At 43.0% G+C, this 22,410-nt stretch overlaps 1 protein-coding gene across 8 annotated transcripts in view; it reads left to right on the top strand.

Moving 5' to 3' along the window:
- The window catches only part of ADGRA1 (adhesion G protein-coupled receptor A1), a 676,883-nt gene that overhangs the window by 562,414 nt on the left and 92,059 nt on the right, over positions 1 to 22,410 (top strand). For 6 of the 8 annotated variants that reach the window (XM_053309870.1, XM_053309872.1, XM_053309871.1 and 3 more), the window contains one exon: positions 218 to 341. The exons of the other annotated variants lie outside the window; for them this stretch is intronic. In XM_053309870.1, coding sequence (XP_053165845.1) covers positions 218 to 341 — 124 coding nt within the window. The remainder of the gene's footprint in view (positions 1 to 217; positions 342 to 22,410) is intronic. 8 annotated transcript variants of the gene reach the window in all.

Raw genomic sequence — 22,410 nt, 5'->3', positions numbered from 1 at the left:
TCAGCTAAACAACCTGAAATGGTTTCTGGCTCTTAAATTCATCCTAATAAAAAGTATTGCCTTACTTTGGATTGTGAAACTAGTGAAGCCCTCTGATCACCGTCCTAAAGGAATCCTGTATTTGAATCCATGACAATATTTTCAGTGTGTTGTTGAAGTTTCTGTAATGTTTTTTGCAATCGCAATGTGACTTCATTTTTATGTTAACTTTAAACAGCACGATTCGAATCAGCAGAAAAGGCTGGCACATGCTCCTCAACTTCTGTTTCCATACCGCTCTCACTTTTGCTGTTTTTGCTGGCGGAATAAATCGTGTAAAATATCCAATTATCTGTCAAGCGGTGAGTGCATGCATTACAATTAGCTTTTATTTTATAATGGACCGAAAGCTATGAATTACACGTATTGATGGCCTTAGTGATTTTTATTTGGATGGATGGGTAGATGAATCTGTTCTCAAAGTCTAAAAACCACCTTTTGGAAAATATTGGTCTCAATAATAAAAACAAACCCAATGTAGTCAGGAATCTGATCTGTTTTTCTAGACAAGGGAAACTCTTGAACTGTTCAATACTATCCATGTTTACTTGGAAGTAACTACTACTGAGTTCAGTAGGATGAACATGGAAGTAAGCAAGCTTAGGATTGCAGCCCAAGTCTATTAACTTCTTTCTGGCTCTTTAATTTTATTTTTATATCTGCAAGACAAAGTTACTCTTTTCCTTTAGAATAATGCCAAGAATTGTTGATGATCCATGATTGTCCTCCAGATCTGATTGTGAGAGTTCTTTTGTTGGGTGTTTCATTCTAAGATGGTCCTTTGGTCAGAATAAGCAGTGCTCTGCTTATGATCTTACATTTGGAAGAACGTTATTGTGGAGAAGAGCAGGGCTGAGAGAGGTTTTCTGATTTCTGATTTGAGACTGCAGAAAGGCTTGGGATTCAAGGTCTGAGAGGAGTTTGAAACCTGTTTCTTGTATATGTCTATGTACCACTGAGCCCTGTTGTATACTTATTGGACGTTAGTGGTGGAGATGGCACTTGAATTGAGCCTGAAAGTGCCCCATTCTCAATGAAGCCATATCTAAGTTGCTACAGTGTAACAGATCAGCGATATCTATCTGTCTATCTGTCTGTCTATCTATCTATCTATCTATCTATCTATCTATCTATCTATCTATCTATCTATCTGGAATCTTCTTCAGCTACTCTGCTGCTTTTGCTACAGATTTTCCTTCAATAAAAGTAGGATACCCCAGTATTATGTAATAGTTTTAGGACTGACATCTCTAATTTCTGGTGTGTGTATCCTCTTTTTGTTAAACAGGCAGTAGTCTTCAGATCAAGTCTATTGATAATGAGTGTGTGGGCGAACTCTTGTTCATTCTCCCTTTAATTTATGAAGGATACAAATCTGTATAATCGAACTACAACACGAATACACTAGGTGCTGATCCTTTTGTCAAAAGAGCACATAATTTTATTTTTAGCTTATGAAAACTTGTAGGAATATCCCCTGTAGTAGTATTATATTAATATAGGCCTAGGGAAGGCTTGTACACTATTAGGACACAGTGGAGACTTGAGGGTTGGCAACTGCGGGCTAGTAAGCCAAGGAGTATAGGGTTGCAGTGTCTAGAGTCTTGAGGGACTGCTCTGTCTTTTATAGGAGATGGGGCAGATCTACCATTAGGCAACCATGTTCAGCAAACACAAGCTGCCCAATAGGGCCAGGACCGGGGGAGCTGCTTGGTCTAGAGCAGGGATTCTCAACGTTGGGTCCCCAGATGTTATTGGACTTCAACTCCCATAATTCCCAACCAAAGGCCACTGGGGCGGGGGATTACGGGAGTTGAAGTCCAATAACATCTGGGGACCCAACGCTGAGAATCCCTGTTCTAGAGTCATCCCACCCACTCTCCTCCCTCCCTCTGCCCTTGGCAAAGAGTTGGTGTATGGGCTAATGACATCACTGACCAACAATATATCCAGCAACACACTTCTGCAGATGAAGGCTGCATTCTTTTTTCTAGATCTAAGAGTGGATTAAAACTGGAAAATGTGCTGTCTGGAATCCATTAGATAGTTTGATTTTTTTTAAAAGAAGGTTTAATTATATATTCTCTATAGAGGGAAGGGTGAAGGTCCTGCTGGGGTTGCTTTTCTCCTTCTACTTTGCCTTCTTCCTTGTATTGGAAACATTGACATGAGGGTCTGTTATCAAATAGAAGTTTTACTTTCCCCTGCTGTGGTCTGGATGCTTCCCCTTCTGTCTTGCCTGCTAAATTGATTATGGAACTGATCCCCAGATAGGAGAGAAGGGCTGCCCTTGAGCATGGAAAATGATACTTTTAATGTCATAATATAAGCCAAATTTTATCTCTTGTAATTCTGACTGTGTGATTTTGGGGAGGTGCAGTTTTTCTTGGCCTGTTCAAACAACTGCTGCTGTAAAACTAATCCAAAGCTATGAATATACTTATTCGTGTAAGCAAAAGATAGCACATACCAAAGTTTGCAAACATTTCTATCTAAGAATCACTGACTCACCTGGGACTTTTGCCTGGTTTCAGAAAGATAATGTAAATAGCTCTTATCTCCAATAACTTTCCCATGCTTCCTTTGGGGGTCTTCTGTGGACCCAAATATACCCGAATTGCTACTTAGTCTATGTTGGCCTGTGATGAATAGGGTATTCAGCAGGATATTGTCTGATATCCAGACACATGTGGACATATACATTTGCATGGTATAGTTCCACTAACCTGAGCTGGAAACAGACCATCTGCATTTGCCTAAACTGCGATTTATATTGCAGCCGCCTGTATTTGTAAGATAGCATTCTTAAATATCACAGACTTATCTACCCGTGTAGAGAATGCAAAGTCTGAGACTGTCATAACACTGAATTTTATTATGTGTCACCTTTGCTTTCATTATTCCAAGATAAATATCTATTAATGCCTATATTGTTGGATGTTAATTTTGACCAAAACTACTCACCATTTTCTTTCTCTGTAGTTTGCAAGTAGGGTAGTTTGTAGGTCAGTGCTGATTAGGCAATTAAATGAACACAGATGCCTATCTGTTGCTATCAAAGTCCGACAGGTTAGCTTGCAGATTGTGAGGTAACACCATTAATGTGCTAATGAAAAATTGATTTTCTAGAATGAGTTATTAATAATTTTTTACGGGCAATTTAGAATCTCTTTTCCCCCAGAAAATGAATTTTGTGTGGTCATTTTCTATTGTCAAGATATCAGATTCAAGGGGAATCGTCGTGTGAAATGACCAGGTTCTGCTCTAAGCAGGTGTATGGCCCCATTAACCCCTGGCATTTGGTTTCTTTGTTTTTTGCCAGCCTTTGCTGACTTCAAACTGCTCTGCCACAGGCGAAGCAGGTACTGCGACTGCTCGTTGTTCATGCTGAAATGAACACAGATGCGATTTTTGCACCCAGTCACAACTGCAGCTTTTCAAGTAGTCGCAATTGAATGTAGAAGCTGGTCCTTGCTGAGATGAGCAAGTGCAGTTATCGCCTGTGGCAACCGTGGAATAGCCCTGTCTCCCATTTCTAGGGAGCAAGAGGGCACCCAGGTCAAAATTAAATCTTTGTAAAAGCCAGGAAAGTATCAGGGCAGTGCTTTGGGGTGGGGTGGGGTGGGGATTCTTGCTCATGCTTGCCAGTTTTCATTTTAAAAGCATAGGCCAGGGTTCCCAACCTGCAGTCCCTCAGATGTTGCTGAACTACAACTCCCATCATCCCCACTTACAATGTATTGTGGCTGGGGATGGTGGAGTTGTAGTTCAGCAACATCTGGAGTTGGGAACCCCTAGCCTAGATGAATACTCTCACTCAGGTAGTATATTGGGGAGCATTCAGCCCCTAGCATTCGAAGGAAATAAAAAGAAGCTTGAAACCTTCCCACCCACCTTTTTTTTTTTAAGTGGCACATGCGGTGGCAAAGCATCATTGTTTCTGGGCCTGGTACAAACTTATAACATGGACCCCTGTTCCCTCCCCCCTCCCCCCAAAGTTCTCAGTTTCTGTCATTTTAGTCTGCTTTGTTTACGCTCCTTACATTTCTGACTGCTAGACACAGCAATATGGCATATACATACATAAACTACACAGGAGTTTATGGACCTTTCAGTGCTCCCTGTGCCTTTTTGTGCACTCTCGAGACCTAAAAGTCTAACTCATTTATTCACATGTGTCCTGTATATCTTATGTACACAAACATGTACGTGTGAACCTGCCTTATACTAAGTCAATGCATTGATCCATTTTGCTCAAGATTGTTTGATTGACTGGCAGCAGTTCTCCAGGGTTTCAGACAGAAAGTTCCCAGCGTTACCTGGAGAAGTCAGGGGTTGAACTTGTGACCTTCTGCATTATACCAGGGGTTCTCAACCTTGGGACCCCAGATGTTGTTGGACTCCCATAATCCCCATCCAAAGGCCTTTGAGGGTGGGGATTATGGGAGTTGAAGTCCAATAATATCTGGGGCCCCAGGTTGAGAATGTATGTGCTCTGCTGCTGAATTATGCCCCCCACCCCAATCAGCAGTACTGGCTCCAGTGTTCCCAGTAACAGAGATTTTCAGATGTTGTTGACTACAGCTCCCATAATCCCTAGCCAAAGGTCATTGCAGCTGGGGATGCGGGGGTTGTAGTCAACAACATCTGGAAATCCCTTTTACAAGGAACACTGACAGGCTCCCATTACTCCTATTGCCCAGACACTTTTCTTCTGGAGAAACAGCAGCTTTAGAGGTTTGATTTTCATCAGGAACATGGTACAGCAGGAAAGTATTACAAACCTCATCCTTTGCATGCCATAGTTCTTTTGACTTTTTTTTTAGAAAATTCCAAACTATACTAAAATGCAAATGATGCCAAACTATGTACCATATGGTTGACCATCAATGGCCATGATTATTATGTGCTTATCTTGGTGTCACAGCCTGTTGGCTCCTCTCTGTGCATAGGTATGCCAGCAGGAAGTGAAGAACCCTGAGACTTGTAATTCTTGAAAGAGCACTTTCAAACTCCAAGTCCTAGAGCTTCCTGTGGAAGGGTGCCCTCTCGGTTCTAGAGAAGGGTCTGAACACCACTCAGAACATTGCTTGTTCTTTTCTAATATTACTTACAAGATCTGAACACCTCATATACAGTAGATGCCAGGAAATAAGTTTGTATTTTCAAGTATGCACTACAATTCCACTTCATTGTTTTGTTCATGGTAATGGGACTGCAGCCCAAGCCAAGGCTTCCTGGACATCTGGGCTTTCCTGGCAGTTTCCCCATTTTTTTCTCATAATTGGACTCTGAACCCTGGCATAGATGGCATGAGTCACTAGTAATGTTATTCGTGCTGACTAACATATGCCCACCACATGCATACAGACTTGCTCCATACAACAACCACAACTTTATGGTTATTATCTATAAAGCCTTAAACAGCTTAGGCCCTGGGTATTTAAGAGTACATCTTCTTCACCATGAGCCCCACCGCCGGTTAAGATCATCTGGAGAGGTTCGTCTGTGTTTGCTGCCAACTCATTTGGAGGCTACTTGAGAATGGGCCTTCTCTGTTGCTGTTCCTGGACTTTGGAATGCGCTCCCTGTTGAAATAAGAGGAGCCTCCTTATCTCTGGCAACTTTTAAAAAGGCATTGAGGACACATTTATTCACCCAGGATTTTAATTAGATTCATGGTTTTAAATTGTTAATGTTGGTTTTAAATGATTTTCATGTTAATTATTATCATGTTTAAATAATTTTAATTGTTTAATTGATTTAATTTTGATTTTGCTTGTTTTTGTTTTTATGTAAACCATCCTGAGCCAGTTTTGGAAGGGTGGTATATTTATTTGTTTATTATTTATTTTATTCGATTTATACACCACCCTTCCAAAAAAGGCTCAGGGCAGTTTACATCAAAATAAAAAAAATTAAAATCAATTAACAGTTAAAATCAAAACTATAAAAACAGCATAAAATTAATTTACAGTTAAACATTTAAACAGTTAAAAACCCTGGAGAACCAGGCCGAACACTTACAGCACTTAAAAACAATTTACAACATATTAATAACCCTTGAAGGCCAGGCCAAACAAATAGGTTTGAAGGGCTCTCCTAAAGGCCAGCAATGAATTCAGATTACAGATTTCTGCTGGGAGTGCATTCCACAGCCCCAGAGAAGCTACAGAGAAGGCCTGCCTCTGAGTTGCCACCAGACGTGCCGGTGGTAACTGGAGACGGACCTCCTTGGATGACTTCAATGTGCAGTGGGGATCATGTAGAAAAAGGTGCTCTGAGCTGTTTAGGGCTTTAAAGGTAATAACCAGCACTTTGTATTTTGCCCAGAAACATATCGGCAGCCAGTGTAACTGTTTCAAAACAGGCATAATATGGCCTCTCAGGGTTGCCCCGGAGACCAATCTGGCTGCCGCATTTTGAATAACTGAAGTTTCAGAACTATATACAAAGGCAGCTCCATGTAGAGTGCATTGCAGTAGTCGAGCCTGGAGGTTACCAGCTGGTGCACCACTGTTTTGAGGTCGTCCTCTTCAAGAAATGGACACAGCTGTCAAACCAGCCGAAGCTGATAGAAAGCACTCCTGGCCATGGCCTCCACCTGAGATACATGGGTGAGGCCTGGGTCCACCTGAGACGCCAGGGTGCACACCTGCTCGTTCTGGGGGGAGTATAACCCCATCCAGAACAGGAAGCTCTAACTCATCCCTCAAATTCTGAGCCTCTACAGTGATCAACTCCATTTTGCTTGGATTCAGCTTCAATCTGTTATCCCTCATCCAGCCCATTACTGCCTGTAGGCAGGCATTTAGAGAATGAGTGCCATTTCCTGATGAGGAAGATAAAAAGGAGCAGTAGATTTGGGTGTGACTGTGATCAGCATACTGATAACACCCAGCACCAAATCTCTTGATGACCTCACCCAGCGGTTTCATTTAGATATTAAAAAGCGTTGATGACAGAATGAAGCCCTTCGGGGCACCATATAACAGCTCCTGTTTTGAGGAACAACTGTCACCAAGCTCCACTATCTGGAATCTACCCAAGAGATAGGAGCGGAACCACTGCAAAGAAGTGCCTCCTATCCCCAACTCCTTCAAGTGATCCAGGAGGATACCATGGTCGATGGTATCCAACACCACCAAGAGATCCAAAAGAAGCAAAGTCACACTCCCTCTGTCAATTCTCCAGTAAAGGTCATCCATCAGGCCAACCAAGGCTGTCTCAACCCCATAGCCAGCTCTAAAGCCAGTTTGAAATGGGTCTAGATAATCAGTTTCCTCCAAAACCACCTGGAGCTGGTCAGACACCACCCTGTAAATCACCTTGCCCAACCAAGGGAGATTGGAGATTTGTCTGTAACTATCCACCGCTAAGGGGTCCAGGGAAGGCTTCTTAAGAAGCAGTCTAACCATTGCCTCCTTCAGAAGAGGAGGCACCCTACCCTCCCTCAGCAATGCATTTATTATGTTAACTAGGCCACCTCCAACAATCTCCCTGCTAGATAGAAGTAGCCAAGTCAGGCAAGGATCCAGAGAACAGGCGGTAAGCTGCACCGTCCCAAGCAGCTTGTCCACATCCTCAAGAGTCAAAGATTGAAACTGATCCAACCTAATACTGCAAGAGAGATTGCTGGACACCTCCTTAATAGACCTTGCAGAAATAGTGGAGTCCAAGTCAGCCCAAATACAGGAGATCTTGTTTGCAAATAACCCATTAAAAGCATCACAACAGAATGACCCCAGGGACTGATTTAAAACAGAAGGAGCAGAGATTAAACTCCTCACAACCCGGGATAGTTCTGCTGAATGTGAACCTGTAGACGCAATGTGTGCAGACCAAAATCATTTTTTCTCTGCACGCACCACTATCACATAAACTTTCAAATGGGTCACATGCCTCATCCTGTCAGATTCAGACGAAGTTCTCCTCCACTTGCGTTCTAGTTGCCTATCCAACTGCTTCAGCCCCCATAACCCCTCAGTATACCAAGGGGTCATTTTTGAAGCAGGTCGGAAGGAATGCATAGGAGCAATTATCTCTACTTCCCTGGTGAGTTCCCTGTTCCAGGTTACCACCAGGGCATTGACAGAATCACTGGCCACACCAACGTCAAATCCCTCCAAGGCTTTTTGGAATCCTGTTGGGTCCAGCAGCCTTTTCAGATCGACCATCTTATAGGTCCACCACCCCTGCAGGGCTGGATTGTGGCTGTGAAACCAAACTTAACCAGGTGGTGGTCCATCCATGACAATGGGGAAACCGGATCCCCCACCCACGGAACACCCCCCTGATCCGAACAGAAGATCAAATCGAGTGCATGGCCAGCAGCAACATGAGTTGGTTCAGAGATTAATTGGGATAGGCTCATAGTTGTCATGGCTGCTATGAACTCCTGAGCCGCACCAGACAAACCAGTTCCAAAGTGAATGTTGAAGACCCCCGTGATCAAAGGTCTGGGTGACTCTGACACCAACTCTTAGACCAGCTCTGTCAGGGAGTCAGTTGGGCAGCGGGGTGGATGGTACACCAACAGAATCCCAGTCTATCCCTAGTTCCCAGCCTCAGAAATATGCACTCAATATAATTCAACTGTCTCACAGGGGCCCTGGTAAGGGAGATGGTATTCTTATGGACCACAGCCACTCCCCTCCCCTCCCACTTCCCCTAGCTCGCTCCACAACAGGGTAACCTGGTGGGAGGAGCAGAGCCCACACTGGACCACTTGCCTCCGCCAACCAGGTCTCGGTTATACAAGCCAGGTCAGCTCCCTCATCCACAATCAAATCATGGATAATTTCAATCTTATTCTGAACTGACCTGGCATTGCAGAGGAGCAAGGCCAGATTCTGTGGATAGTTGGAGCTGCTCCCTGAGGCATGAGAGTTGACAAGGCAGGTGGAAGTGGAAACAGTTACTAAATTACTGGTTTCCTTCCCCTGTAAAGGCCAGCTGCTCTCCCAGTGCTACTTCTTCTATTCCTCACCACTACAGCAATAGCTGCCCCAGAACTTCTGGACACCCCCCCCCCGCCACACACACACACCATCCCAGTCAAGAGAGCCCAAACACATAATTGCAAAAAGACCTGGCACAATCCAACCCCCACCCCCGCGCCAGCCCTCTGTCCCACCCACGAAGGCCCAGCACCAAAGGCTGGCCGCTGGCTGTGCTGCCTATCACAGCTGGTTTGATTTTATAAAAAATAAATAAATAAATAAATAAAATAAACTTGAACAGAAGTACTTGCTGTGGGTCAAATCACATTTACCCTGCCATGACAACTTGTAATTTTAATGTTGGGAAACTAAACTTGAACAGAAGCAGAATGCAAGATTTTAGGATCCTCAATGTGTCCTACTTCCCCAAGCAAGAAGTTCGGGGGGGGGGGTGCGTGCAGGGAGGTAGCACAATTTGGATTCTAGCTTCCTTAGAAAAACAGATCACTGGAGGCTTATGGTAATATTTGTAAATAATCCAAATATAAGGTTGAGCTTCAGGTGGAGGCAAATAATATTGTGCTCCTACAAATCACTAACAGATTATATCAGATCCCCAGACAAACACTCCTGCTCCCTGTGGTGCTTTCCATCATCTTTTGTGAAAGTATCCTTCAGTTCCTCCATACAGTCTCTCTTTGTCTCACTCAGAAGTCTACCAGTCTTTTTCCAAGCACTGCTCATGTTCCTTAGAACACGCACACAGGCCCAGTTCAGACGACACAGCAACCCCCAGTTACACTCACCTGAGGTCAACATTCCTCATTGTCCAAATGCGGGAAAATGGTGCAACCACAGTTCTGTTGCCATCTTCAAACTGAAGCTTGAATCCTTGATTTGAACTTAGGTAACTTGCTGGACCTGGAGCTCCACTGACCCCATTGTGTTGTTTGAATGCAGTGACCTGGGGTTTGTGCTCAAGGTCCTCCTGCAAGCATGTCCCCTCTCATGTCAAGACCAATGGTTGTCGGGCAAGTGACATGCTCAGTGAAAGAGGAAGAGGGAGGGGGATTGCAGGTGGAGGCAATGGAACATAGGAAGCTGCCATATACTGAGTCAGACCATTGGTCTGTCTAGCTCAGTATTGTCTTCACAGACTGGCAGCAGCTTCACCAAGGTTGCAGGCAGGAATCTCTCTCAGCCCTGTCTTGGAGATGCTGCCAGGGAGGGAACTTGGAACCTAGATGCTCTTCCCAGAGCAGCTCCATTCCCTGAGCAGAATATCTTACTGTGTTCACACTTCTAGTCTCCCATTCATATGCAACCAGGGAGGACCCTGCTTAGCTAAGGGGACAAGTCATGCTTGCTACCATAAGACCAGCTCTCCTCTCTGCAGAGAGAACCACAGCTGCTGGATCTTCTGGGGTATGATTCTTGGCTTCTGAGGTTAACCTCAGGTAAGCCTATTCTCCATTTCACTGGTTGTTCAAATGGACCCACTCACTTCTCTGGGAGGTGGGTGGAGGATGAGTAACTTTAAAAGCTTGTTGGCTTCTGCCATTCAGAATACTTCAGTGCCATTAACTCTCCATTCAGTGACATCCACTGACTTCCTGGATATTCAGCCAGTATACTACTGAACAAAGAGATGACTATCTAGTCCTCATAGTCATAGCCTCGGATTCATTATAATATAGTCTAATTTTCAGAAGCTCGTATGAATCTTGCACAGATTTTTCATAGCAGAAAAAAACCTGAACTGGAAAGAGAGAGAGAGGGAGGGAGAGAGAGATTTTGACTGAAGGAAGGAAGTGCTACTTAAGATTCCCCAAGGGAGCATTACATGCCAGCATGTTATGTAGGTTTACACAACTTTTTATTTGGGTAATCAATAAGGAAACTAGTCATTACCATAGCAACTGCCACTTCACATAGCCCTAAAACTGTCTCCAAAGATACTGAACAGATTTTAAAGGCATACACAAATTCTGCACATTCTCACAACTCTCTTTTAAAGCACACGGTTCAATCTAAAAACTGTTCAAATCAATGAAGTCCTGTTGACTTCATAGTATGTGGATGAAAAATCAGTTGAAAAATGGTCTGTCTGTCTGATCTGGTCAGAAGACTTTTGATACCCAATCCTTGTCCCTTGAACGGAACTATCTGCAATGATGTATGCTGCGGGGAAACTCAAGGTGGGAAGAAACATGACATATTTGACATGCCCATATTATTTGTGCAAGAGCTCCACCCATTGAGAGTCCATTCCTACAAAGCCTGTCAGTATAAAAAGAACCATTATCTCGTATTAATAGAACCATTCTAACTCGTATTAGAAGTATTTTTATCTGAAAGCCCAAATAACTGCTCTTGTCCATGAAGCCTTGCCCCCTGAACTTGTCAGTAATTTGGGAAGGACTACCTACGTATGCACAGAAGCGTTTGTGTTCCTGGGGTGTGATGCTGAAAACAGATTATGGGTTTACAATGAGACCTGGCTAAATTAACCTTCACAGGCATGCCTTTCTTTCTTACCCCTGTACAAGTTCTGGAGCTAACTGTTTTTGAATTGAAAACAGTTTCCTTCCAGAGCTCAAACTAAGACTCCACACCACCACTCCTCCAAAGAAAACCTTTATTTATTTATTTATTTGATCTGATCTGATCTGATCTGATCTGATTTGATCTGATTTGATTTGATTTGATTTGATTTGTATACTGCCCTTCCAAAATGGCTCAGGGTACTTGTTTTAATATTGCAATTAAAACAAACCACTAAAACAGTAAAGAGCTAAAACAAATTAAAAAACAATATAACAATTAACAACTTAAAAAACTTTTTTAAACAATTAAAAATTTACAGTGATTAAAATCCCAAAATCAGGTTTTTAATTTTAAAATAAATTATACCTTTAGAACAAGTCGAGAAGAAAGTGAGACCCATGTTAGTGGGTCTACTAACACGTTAGTTTTCTGTGTGCAGAGAAAATCTGTTTGGTGGAGAATCTTTTCAAAATGCAGCCACCTCTCATTGTATGGACTTGCCTCCTCTTCCTCCTCCTTCTCATTATAACTCCATACTAGAAAATAAAGATGTTTACACATTGCAGGGCTTGTGTACATGCCATCTTTCAACTTGGATATGTGCAGCATCATTTTGTAGGGTTGGTTCTACATTTGTGTTTGACCATCTACTATTTTTTTAACTGCTCCAAAATGGTAACGTCCTGTGTTATGCACAGTAGTGAATCACCTTATGCTGAACAGGCCTTGGCAAGGTTTTTTCTTTTGCTTATTCTACCACCCTTGCGGAAAATTCTATTCCACGTTATGTCTTATTATTTAAAGCCCCGTGGGAATTGTGCAATTGCATAAAACTCATGGCAGAACTGTGCAGTTATGCAGAACAATCAAAGCACCCAACCACCACCTCTTCCTCACCAGGTGAAAAATCGTCTTGCCTCATACACAGTCATCTTTTGTATGAAGCGGAATGGAAAAACACAACAGTAGGAAAGGCACAAAGATAAAACTTTCTCATCCAGCAAGCATCATCCACGGTTGCTGAATATGATGCTAACTCAATCATCCATCTCCAAACCTTTTTGTTCATTGTTGAACTCTAGTCATCTTGAAAGTGATCTGGTATAGACACTGCAGTTGATTTGCTGCTTAAATCAACTGCAGCTCAGCTTTAACAACAAATGAAGTTCCGTATAAGGTCCCCCCACCCCACCCTTCGCTGTAAAGAGTTGGATATGCATTGATACTAAGCATTAGCAAATAGCCTGACCTGTGGAGCTAGTTAAATTAGTAAATGACTACGACTAGTACTGGTAGTAGTCGTTGTCGTCATAATAGTTGTAGTAGTATATTAGGTTTGGAGTTGCTGTTCCAGTTCTTTAGTAGATACTGATTGAATCTGAAATTTTTAAAATCACCTTGAGAGGTCCTTGGAGGGTAGAAGGGCAGTACAAACTTTCAAAAAGTGTATTTCAAGACATCAATAAATTTGCTGCTTCAAATGCTCAGATGCTCAGATTGGGAAGAGCCTTGATAGATCAGAACAAGAGCTCCAGCCATCTGTTTCTCACAGTAGCTAACCAGATGCTTCAGGAAGCCACAAGTGGGGCATCAAGGCAGTAGCCAAGGGATTCTCAAACTTGAGTCTTCTGATGCTATTGGACAACACTCCCATCATCCTTTGACCTTTGTGGTTGCGGATCATGGGAGCTGTAGTCTAACATCTAGGAACTCAAGTATGAGAACCCCATAGTAGCCCTCCCACACTGTTTCTCCCCAGCATTTGGTATTCAAAGGCAATACTGCCTGTGAATCTAAAGAGTCTATTTAGGTGTCATAGCTGTTGATAGGTCTGTCTTCCCTAAAAGTGTCAAATTCCTGTTTAGTCTATATTTTGTGGCATTGAATTCTATATAGGCAGAATATAAAAACTCCATATTGCCCATTTAGAAGGGCATATAGGCTTTCTGCTATTTCTGATTTTTCTAGTTCACATTCATCTCTTTGATTAAAGCAGCCTTGTAATGAAGCCCCCAAAATGTACTCACCTGCAACATTTTTATTTGCCTGCTTTGGAGGCTTTCCTTTGTTGTTGGAATTGGCAGGGTTTATTTCCAGGGGGTAGCTGTGATTGAGCAGAAGGGTTCAAAGAACCCAGGCCTGCAGCTCCTGAGCGGCTCCCAGCTCCACCCTCCTCTCTATTTTCTTCATCATCTCGCTCACTCCGAAGGGCTGCCGGGGAGGGGGGCGAACACGGGCCACCTCTCTCCTAGCTAAGCCCCTGCTTATTTCCTTTTAAAAACCTTTTTCACCCCACAGCAGCAATTTCAGCTGCATTTGAAGTTCTGATAATGTTACAAGCAGTTGGCTCTGGCAGTCACAATTCTCTCTCACACACATCAGCAAATAACCCTACAAAGTGATGTAGGGTCATTTTCTGGTACATTCTAAAGGGAAAGTTTGGCAGCTGCCAGAAGCATTTATCAGTGCTTGAAGTGCAGTTAAAGCCACGATTGTTTGCAGAGGTGCAATGAAAAAAGAAACAAGTGTCCCTAAAGCCACTTGTCGCCCTGGCATAAATTTAAGATTGCCCATGGTGGCTACACAAGTGCTTAAGGACAAGGCTGGACCAAAGTCTTCCTCTATAAGGTAAGCATGGCCCAAAAGTCATCTACTTAGTCAAAGGCCAGTATGGATAATTTGTTTTGTTGTGACATTTAATAGGGTTCTTGTTTGTTCTAATGGGGTCTCTATCTGCTATCTGCTAGGTAGGATGTCACAGGGGATGCAGTGTTTCTCTGGCTTTCTCCATCAGTGGTTTAATGTAGGGATAATTCTACAAAACTCAGCCAGAATCTCACAGGAAAGCCTCACTGACTGAGCCCTTAATAGAGTGTTCAGATCCCTTACAATTCAGTGCTGTTCACTATTCCCTTTCCTTGCATTTTCAATCTGTAAATCACCTATATCTAGACAGCATTAGCCAGAATTGGCAACATCTGCCAGCTTATAGTATGCTGTTATCCTTATTCACTTATTTCTGCTTCTTTTAGCTCAAGCGACAGCCTCAGTGGAAATTGTACCTTCTCCTTGTTTAACATGTTAAACAAGTTCAATGGAAATAAAAATCAAAGTCTTTTGTCTATTATGAGCACTCAGACTCTGCATATGTACTCTGTGATAATTAAGCATTACCAAAGTATCTGCTGCCCATCAGTTTCTCCTCCAGAGTGGAAAGAAACTGAAATACTGGTTGCAATGCTTGCATGGTAGATTTGTGTTGATTTTTTTTTTATCAGCCTCTCTATTCCTTATGTGTTATAACAATATATCACCTGCTAACATCAGAACTGCAGGGTCATGCTTTGAAAATAAACAATTTTTAAAATAATCTATTAAAGGCTTTGCTCATGAAGTAAAACATTGAAGATGATCTAAAAATTACAGTTTCCATAGTAATGAATGCACTTCTATGGTGCAGTTGTTCCATTATTGGTACAGTATTGTTGCTTTTGTACCTGAAAAGCTGCCCTATGGAGAGCTTCAGCATTTATTCATCAATTCCAACTCTACAACTTATGCTTTGGCAGCAAAGAATGTGGTATTCAATTCGTGGAAATAGTGTTGATGATTTTTATCATCATCGTTATTCAAGGCACTGGGACATCACCAACAGATGCACTCATAGAATCCAACTTTAGGTTCTAAGAAAGAATATCACATTTCTTTGAGGCTGCAAAACTTATGTTCCATTTAATACTAAAAATGGTGGGATTTACTTCTGAGTGAATGTGAATCGGATTGTGGCGCATGACACGGCACTTGAGAATAATGACTGATACCTTGACTCAGGCAGCGTGGATGTGCTAGTAAGATGCATTGGTGCTGCAGAGAACTTCCTTGCTGCTGCAGCAACCACAGGCACAAGGGGAGCAATTTTTAGCGATTGTCTGTGCTTCCAGAAGTGTCCTGAAAATATGTCCCTGAATGTCACACAGCCCTGAGGGACATAAGTTCAAAAGGCACAAAGCACTTCTGGAGGCAGAGAAGACAGTTAAAAAATATTGCCTCCGTGCATGGGCACAGTGGGGAAGTCTCTGGCTGCATTAAGAGCAGGGCTGTCCTTACGGCATGGCAAGCAGGGCGACCAGCCTGCTTAACCCCCATTAGAATGAACTGGAAGGGGGTCCAGCACTGGCTGATTTGCCCCGGGCCCCGCCCCCCACTAGGGTTCTCTAAGGACAGCTCTGATTAAGAGCAACCTCCTACTGTGTGGACACAGCTCTCATTGCATCCTCACTGCATTAGTCAGGATGCCATCCATTATTATTTAATAATATTATTTAAGATGTTTTCATAATATCCACACTGCTTGAAACACATGGCCACTGCCAAAAACAGCTATATGTTTTATTATGGTGCTTCCTTTGCAACATTCAGAATAACTTCAATCCTGTTGTGAATTTGTGATGTACTTTTCCCTGACAGCAGCAGCCAAGGATGTGGCACACAGATGGGGAATATGTAACGTGATGTCATGACAGTAGTTTAGTTGCACTAACTCTTGCAGAGGAAAAGACAACAGGATGATAAATAATATTTTTTGGCAGCAGCCACGTGTTTTGGTGACATGTAGTTCCAACCTTAATAGCTTTATTTATTTATTGAATCTATAAACCACCTAACACCTAGATCTCAAGGCGATGTACACAACTTAAAACAATAAGTAAAACAATTAAAACAATTTTAAAATAATAAAGCTTTAAAAAATAATTTTAGTAAAAAACATTTTTAAATAGTTTTAGCAAAAGGCCTGAGAAAACAGGTGTGTCTTAAGTGATTTTTTTATTTAAGGCAGCCAAAGATGGAGAAGCTGAACAGGGAGCACATTCCAAAGCCCTGGGGAAGCCACAGAGAAGGCCCAATCTGGCATCGCCACCAAATGAGCCGGTGGCAGCCATAACCAAACTTGCCCATTTGATCTCAGTAAGTGACAGGGTAAGGATGTGCAAATCGTTTCAGTGTCAAAATGTTTCGACTTGAAACAGGCCATTCTGAGGGTTTCAAGTTCGAAACAAAACACCCTTTAAATAAAGGGCTTGTTTTGAGCTTGGAACAAAACAACCCCATTTCGATTAAAAACATTTTGATGTTTTGAGCATCATTTTCCCCATTGCATCATTGAAGTCATCTGGAGAAGTCTCTCTCAAGTTACCACCAGTACATCTGGTGATGATTCACAACCGGGCCTTCTCTGTTGCTGCTCCTGGCCTATGGAATGCACTCCAGGCAGAAATCTGCAGTTTAGGCTCACTGTTGGTCTTTAAGAGAGCCCTAAAGACTTGTTTGGCCTGGCCTTCCAAGGTTTTTCAAATTGTTTTAAAGTATTTGTATTGGTTTTAAATTGTGTTAAAATTGTTTTTTATATAGTTTTAAGTAGAATGTTTTAAATGATGTTTGTTTTTATGTTTTTAAAAAACTAACTGTACACCTCCCAGAGCCTCTGGATGGGGCGGTATATAAATGTAATAAATAATAATTAATAATAATTGTGGAGGCCTGTTTTTTCCTTGCTGATTGGTTTTCTGACACTGACTTCCAGTTGACTTGTGATCTCCTTGCTTCTTGGTTGGCTTGTAATCATACAAATCAAGAGTTGTCATGGGCAACTGTGCTCCATTGGCTGGAGGGAGGAGGAGAGCCTTCATAGGGTGCCTCTCTTCAAGAGGATGCACTAGGAGAGAAGGGAAGAAGGTTTGATTTTGTGGTTTTCTCAGCACTGAGTATAATATGCTGTGCTACTGCTGCTATAACTATATGGTTTTGCAGGATCTCAGATTGACACAGGCAGAACCAAGGGGCCTTCCTTCCTTGAGTTGTGGTTTGTTTTGTTTGTGAGATAGTATTGTGGCGAGAAATGGACAGTGGCTGCTCTGTCTCTCTCTGTGTGTATTATTTCTTGGTGATTGCTGTGATGAGTGCCATATCTAGCCTTGAGACGAGCTTGTGCTTTACTCAATGCTGTGGTCTGCTCTTCAATCTGCATTGGAACATATAATCAGTCAAAATGTGGCTGAAGTTGTTCTATTTTATTTATTGATTGATTTGATTTGTATACCACCCTTCCAAAATGGCTCAGGGCGGTTTACAATTAAAACAAACCACTAAAACAGTAAAGAGCTAAAACAAATTAAAAACAATATAACAATTTAAAAACATTTTAAAACAACAATTAAACAATTACAGTGATTAAAAACCCCTAAATCGGGTTTTTAATTTTAAAATAAACCAGATATTTAAACCCCAAAAATTTAGAAAGCTGAGAAATCTTGGGTGAAAAGATGGGTTTTCAGGTATTTTTGAAAATTGCCAGAGATGGGGAGGATCGTATCTCAGCAGGGAGCACATTCCACAATCTCAGGGCAGTGACCAAGAAGGCCCATCTCTGTGTAGCTACCAAACGAGTTGGAGGTAACTGGAGACGGACCTCCTCAGATGACCTCAGTGGGCGGTGGGGCTCATAATGAAGAAGACGCTCTCATAGATACCCAGGGCCTAAGCCGTTTAGGGCTTTGTAAGTTATAACTAGCATTTTGTATTTTGTCCGGAAACCTATTGGCAGCCAGTGTAACTCTATCAGTAAAGGAATAACATGGTCTCTCCGAGATGACCCAGAGACCAACCTGACTGCTGCGTTCTGAAACAACTGAAGTTTCTGGACTACGTACAAAGGCGGCCCCATGTAGAGCGCATTACAAAAGTCAAGTCTGGAGGTTACCAACAGATGTACCACAGTTCTGAGGTCATTGATCTCGAGAAACGGGCGCAACTGGCATATCAGCCGAAGCTGATAGAAAGCACCCTCAACCTGAGAGACCCGCCTCAACCTGAGAGACCTGCCTCAACCTGAGAGACCAAGGAGAGTTGTGAATCCAGAAGTACTCCCAGACTGCAAACCTGTTCCTTTTGGGGACGTGTGACCCCATCTAGAACAGGCAGATCAAAATTGTCTCTAGAGTTCTGACCCCGCACAATAAGTACCTCTGCCTTATCTGGATTCAGCTTCAGTTTATTCTTCCTCATCCAGCCCATTTCTGCTTCCAGGCAGGCATTTAGGGAGGATATGCCATCTCCTGAAGAAATTGACATGGAGAAGTAGATCTGGGTGTCATCAGCGTACTGGTAACAACCAGCTCCAAATCCTCTGATGATCTCTCCCAGTGGTTTCATGTAGATGTTAAAAAACATTGGAGAAAGTACGGAGCCTTGAGGGACACCATACTTAAGCTCAGATTTTGAAGAGCAACAGTCTCCAATGGACACCATCTGGAATCTATCTGAGAGGCAGGAGCAGAACCACTGTAAAACTGACTCCCACTGACTCCCACTCCCCCTCAGACGTTCCAGAAGGATACTATGGTCAATAGTATTGAAAGCCGCTGAGAGATCCAAAAGGACCAACAGAGTCACACTTCCTCTATCAATTGCCAACTGGAGATCATACATCAGGCCGACCAAAGCAGTCTCCACCCCTTAACCCACCTGAAAACCAGTTTGAAATGTGTCTAGATAATCTAGTTGAGTTTATGGCTATGCTTGCTGCTAAGAGTATTGCTGTGGCTGCTTTTGCAATTCTGGAAAGTAAGGACAGAGACATAAATGTGTGAGAGAGAGCAACTTGTGCCAGTGATGTGACTGCTGTGCTGACACTGTGGCAGACAATGGATTCTGGGTTAGTGATTCTGTTTTGGCCATTTTTGGACTGTGTGTGAAATGTGTGTTCTGTGTTGGAAGGGACAGATTTCCTTTTATGGCTTCTAATCTGCAGTGATTTTCAAGGCAGGTTTCCAAAATGCATTGCAAATTGCAATGCAAAACTTCTGTGTGACTTCTGTAAGTGAGCTTGTTCTGGCCATAGCTACCTGAAGCGAGAGTCACCCAGTGCGGGTGACTATGGGGGTTTGGGGGAAGGGTTAAACATTTGTTTAAAAATTGGCCACTTGTCCATTTCTTTTGTGGGTTGGGTGGTAGGTAGCACCCATCCTGCCCTACCACACAACCCACTTTGTTGTTCTAGGAGCTACCTATGGGGAACAGTGGGATGTTATGAGTTTCCCCATTGTTCCCTGTGGCCAAAACACTTGACATGTTTCAAGATTTGTTCTTCCAAAACAACCGGTTTTACTGTTGTTTCGACAAAACCTTTTGGCCATCTGTGTTTTGTTTCAAGCTTGAAACACAACAGAAAATATGTTTCGTGCACATCCCTATGGCAGGGATCATGACAAAAAAGGCACTCTCTTAAATTCCCTAGACCCAAGCAATTAAGAGCTTTATAGGTAATAACCAGCAATTTCTATTTTGCTTGGAAACGTATTGGCAGCCAGAGCAGTTCATTCAAAATTGGTATTATATAGTCTCTTCAGGAGACCCCAGAGACCAATCTGGCTGTTGCATTCTGCACCAGTTGCCATTTCTGAACTACATACAAAGTGAGCCCCATGTACAAAGCATTACAGAAGTCTAGCTGGAAGTTACCATTTTGAGGTCATTTACCTCCAGAAATGGGCATAGCTGGCATATTAACCAAAGATGATAGAAGGCACTCCTGGCTGCTGCCCCTCTCTGGTTCCTCAAATTGAGCCTTTGGTCCAAGCTACGTACCTGTTCTTTCTGGGAGAGTGTAATCCCATACAGCAGGCCTGCACAGCATCTGCCCCACAAGGCCTTTTCTCCTGGCTTGCCACTTGCTTCCCCACACCCGCTCTCCTCTCCAGCAGCTATGGCTGCCTTTACATCCTGAATCCTCTTTGGGGCTTGCTTCCCCCCACCCGCCTCTCCGGCAGGTAGAGCTACCTTTATCTCCCTGAGCCTTCCACAGGGCTTGCTTTCCCACTTGCAGGCTAGCTTCTCTCTGACGCTATCTCTAAGCACCTCGGCTGCTGCCAGGGCAGGAGCTTCCTGGAAACGAGGGTGCATTTGGAGCACGCATGCACCCTCATTTCCAGAAAGCTCCTGCCCTGGCAGCAGCCGAGGTGCTCGGAGATAACTAGAGAGAAGCTAGCCTGCAAAGCAGGAAAGCAAGCCCCGTGGAGGGCTCCCTTGCCCCAAGTAGACTCTCCCTGTGCTCAGAAGCAGGACGTAATCCAGGAATAGGTCAATGGACATCAGCACTGGTCAACAAAGATGCGGCGTTTTTAAAGGAAAGGGCAGAACCCACACACAGGTCAGCCCCACTGACACCTCTCTCCCCCTTGAGCCTGTGCCCCCCCCCCTTTTCCTCTCGGCAAGCCTGTTCCATCTTCTTCCCCTTTCTCTCTTCCTCTCTTTCTTTCTCTCCCTCTCACAAAGCTTGAAACTTCTCCCTCTCTCATCAAAGCCTGCTGCTTCATCTTCTTTCTTTCCTTTTCTCTCTCTCTTGCCAGCACTCCTTCCACATGCAAGCAATTTAAAATTCAGGAAATGTTGCCAATGCTTCTCTCTCTTTCCACCCCTCTTCTCTAGCGTGCCCCTTCCCCTTTTTCTCTTTATTTCTCTCTCCGTTTCTCTCTCATCAAGCCTGCCCCATCCCCTCTTCTCCACCCCCACCCCCTGCCTCCCCCATCCCCTTTCTCTCTCATCTTCCACACTGTTGGGGTTTGTTGTGAAGGATCAAAAAGTGTGTGATGAAGAATCAAAGTGTAATTTTTAAAATCAAAAATTAAGAGAAAAACCTCTCCCCCCCACCTTTATCATCCCACTTAACATCCCATGTTAAGCGGGATGATTTGGCAAAGGTGGAAAGGAAGAACAATGCAGTTTATCATTATGTATTTTGTACAGTTTGTATTGTATTTATGTGTTTTATTAGAATTTTAATTCAATTTCATTTAAATTAAATTAAATTAAACTTGGCCTGCCAGAACTTCAAAAGTTAAATTCTAATTAAATTCATTTTAATTAATTCCACTCTAATTAATTGATGTTAAGTGTTACTTTAATAATCAGTGCCTTAAAAATTGACCTCGGCCCCCACAAGCCAAGTCACGATCCGTTTCGCCCACCAGGGCATTTGAGTTGTGCACCCCTGCCATACAGTATATCCTGAGTCCCACCCCCAATTCCCAATCAGTACCTCTGTCTTATTTGCATTCAACCTCAGCTTGTTCTCTCTCATCCAGCCCATTGCTGCCTCCAGACAGGCATTTAGGGAAGTTATATCATTTCCTGATAAAGTTGATATGGAGAAATAGATTTGGGGAGCATATTGGTAACACCCTGCACCAAATCTCCTGATGATCTCTTCCAGTGGTTTCATGTAGAAGTTAAAAAGCATTGGAAAGAGTATGGAGCATTGCAGGAGTCCATACCATAGCTTTCCCTTTGAAGAGCAACAGTCTCCAAGCAACCTCATCTGGAATCTAACGGAGAGGTAGGAACGGAACCACTGTAAAACAGTGCCACCCAATCCCAACTCCCTCATGTGACCCAGCAGTATGCCATGGTTGATCATATTGAAAGCCACTGAGAGATCCAAGAGGACCAACAGAGTCACACTCTCTCCATCAATACCTAATTGGAGATCATCCATCAGGCCTACCAACAAAGTCTCAACCCCATAGCCTAACTGAAAGCCAGTTTGGAATGGGTCTAGATAATCAGTTTTCTCCAAGACTGGAACTGAGAGGTTACGACCCTCTCAATTTCCTTGTCCAGCCATGGGAAATTAGAGACAGGCCTATAGTTGCCTAATACAGGTCTGAGGTATCCAATACAGGTTTTTAAAATATCATCTAATGATAGCCTCCTTACAACAAGGAGGCACCCTGCCCTCCCTCAGAGAGGCATTTATAATGTTTACCAGACCCTCTGTAATAATCCAGTTGTTAGATTAAAATGAGCCAAATTGGGCAAGGGGACAGGT

Source organism: Hemicordylus capensis, chromosome 3 (genome assembly GCF_027244095.1).
Source record: "Hemicordylus capensis ecotype Gifberg chromosome 3, rHemCap1.1.pri, whole genome shotgun sequence".
NCBI lineage: Eukaryota > Metazoa > Chordata > Lepidosauria > Squamata > Cordylidae > Hemicordylus > Hemicordylus capensis.
Note: the sequence above shows the minus strand (reverse complement) of the source record. Positions and strands in the feature narration are given on the sequence as shown.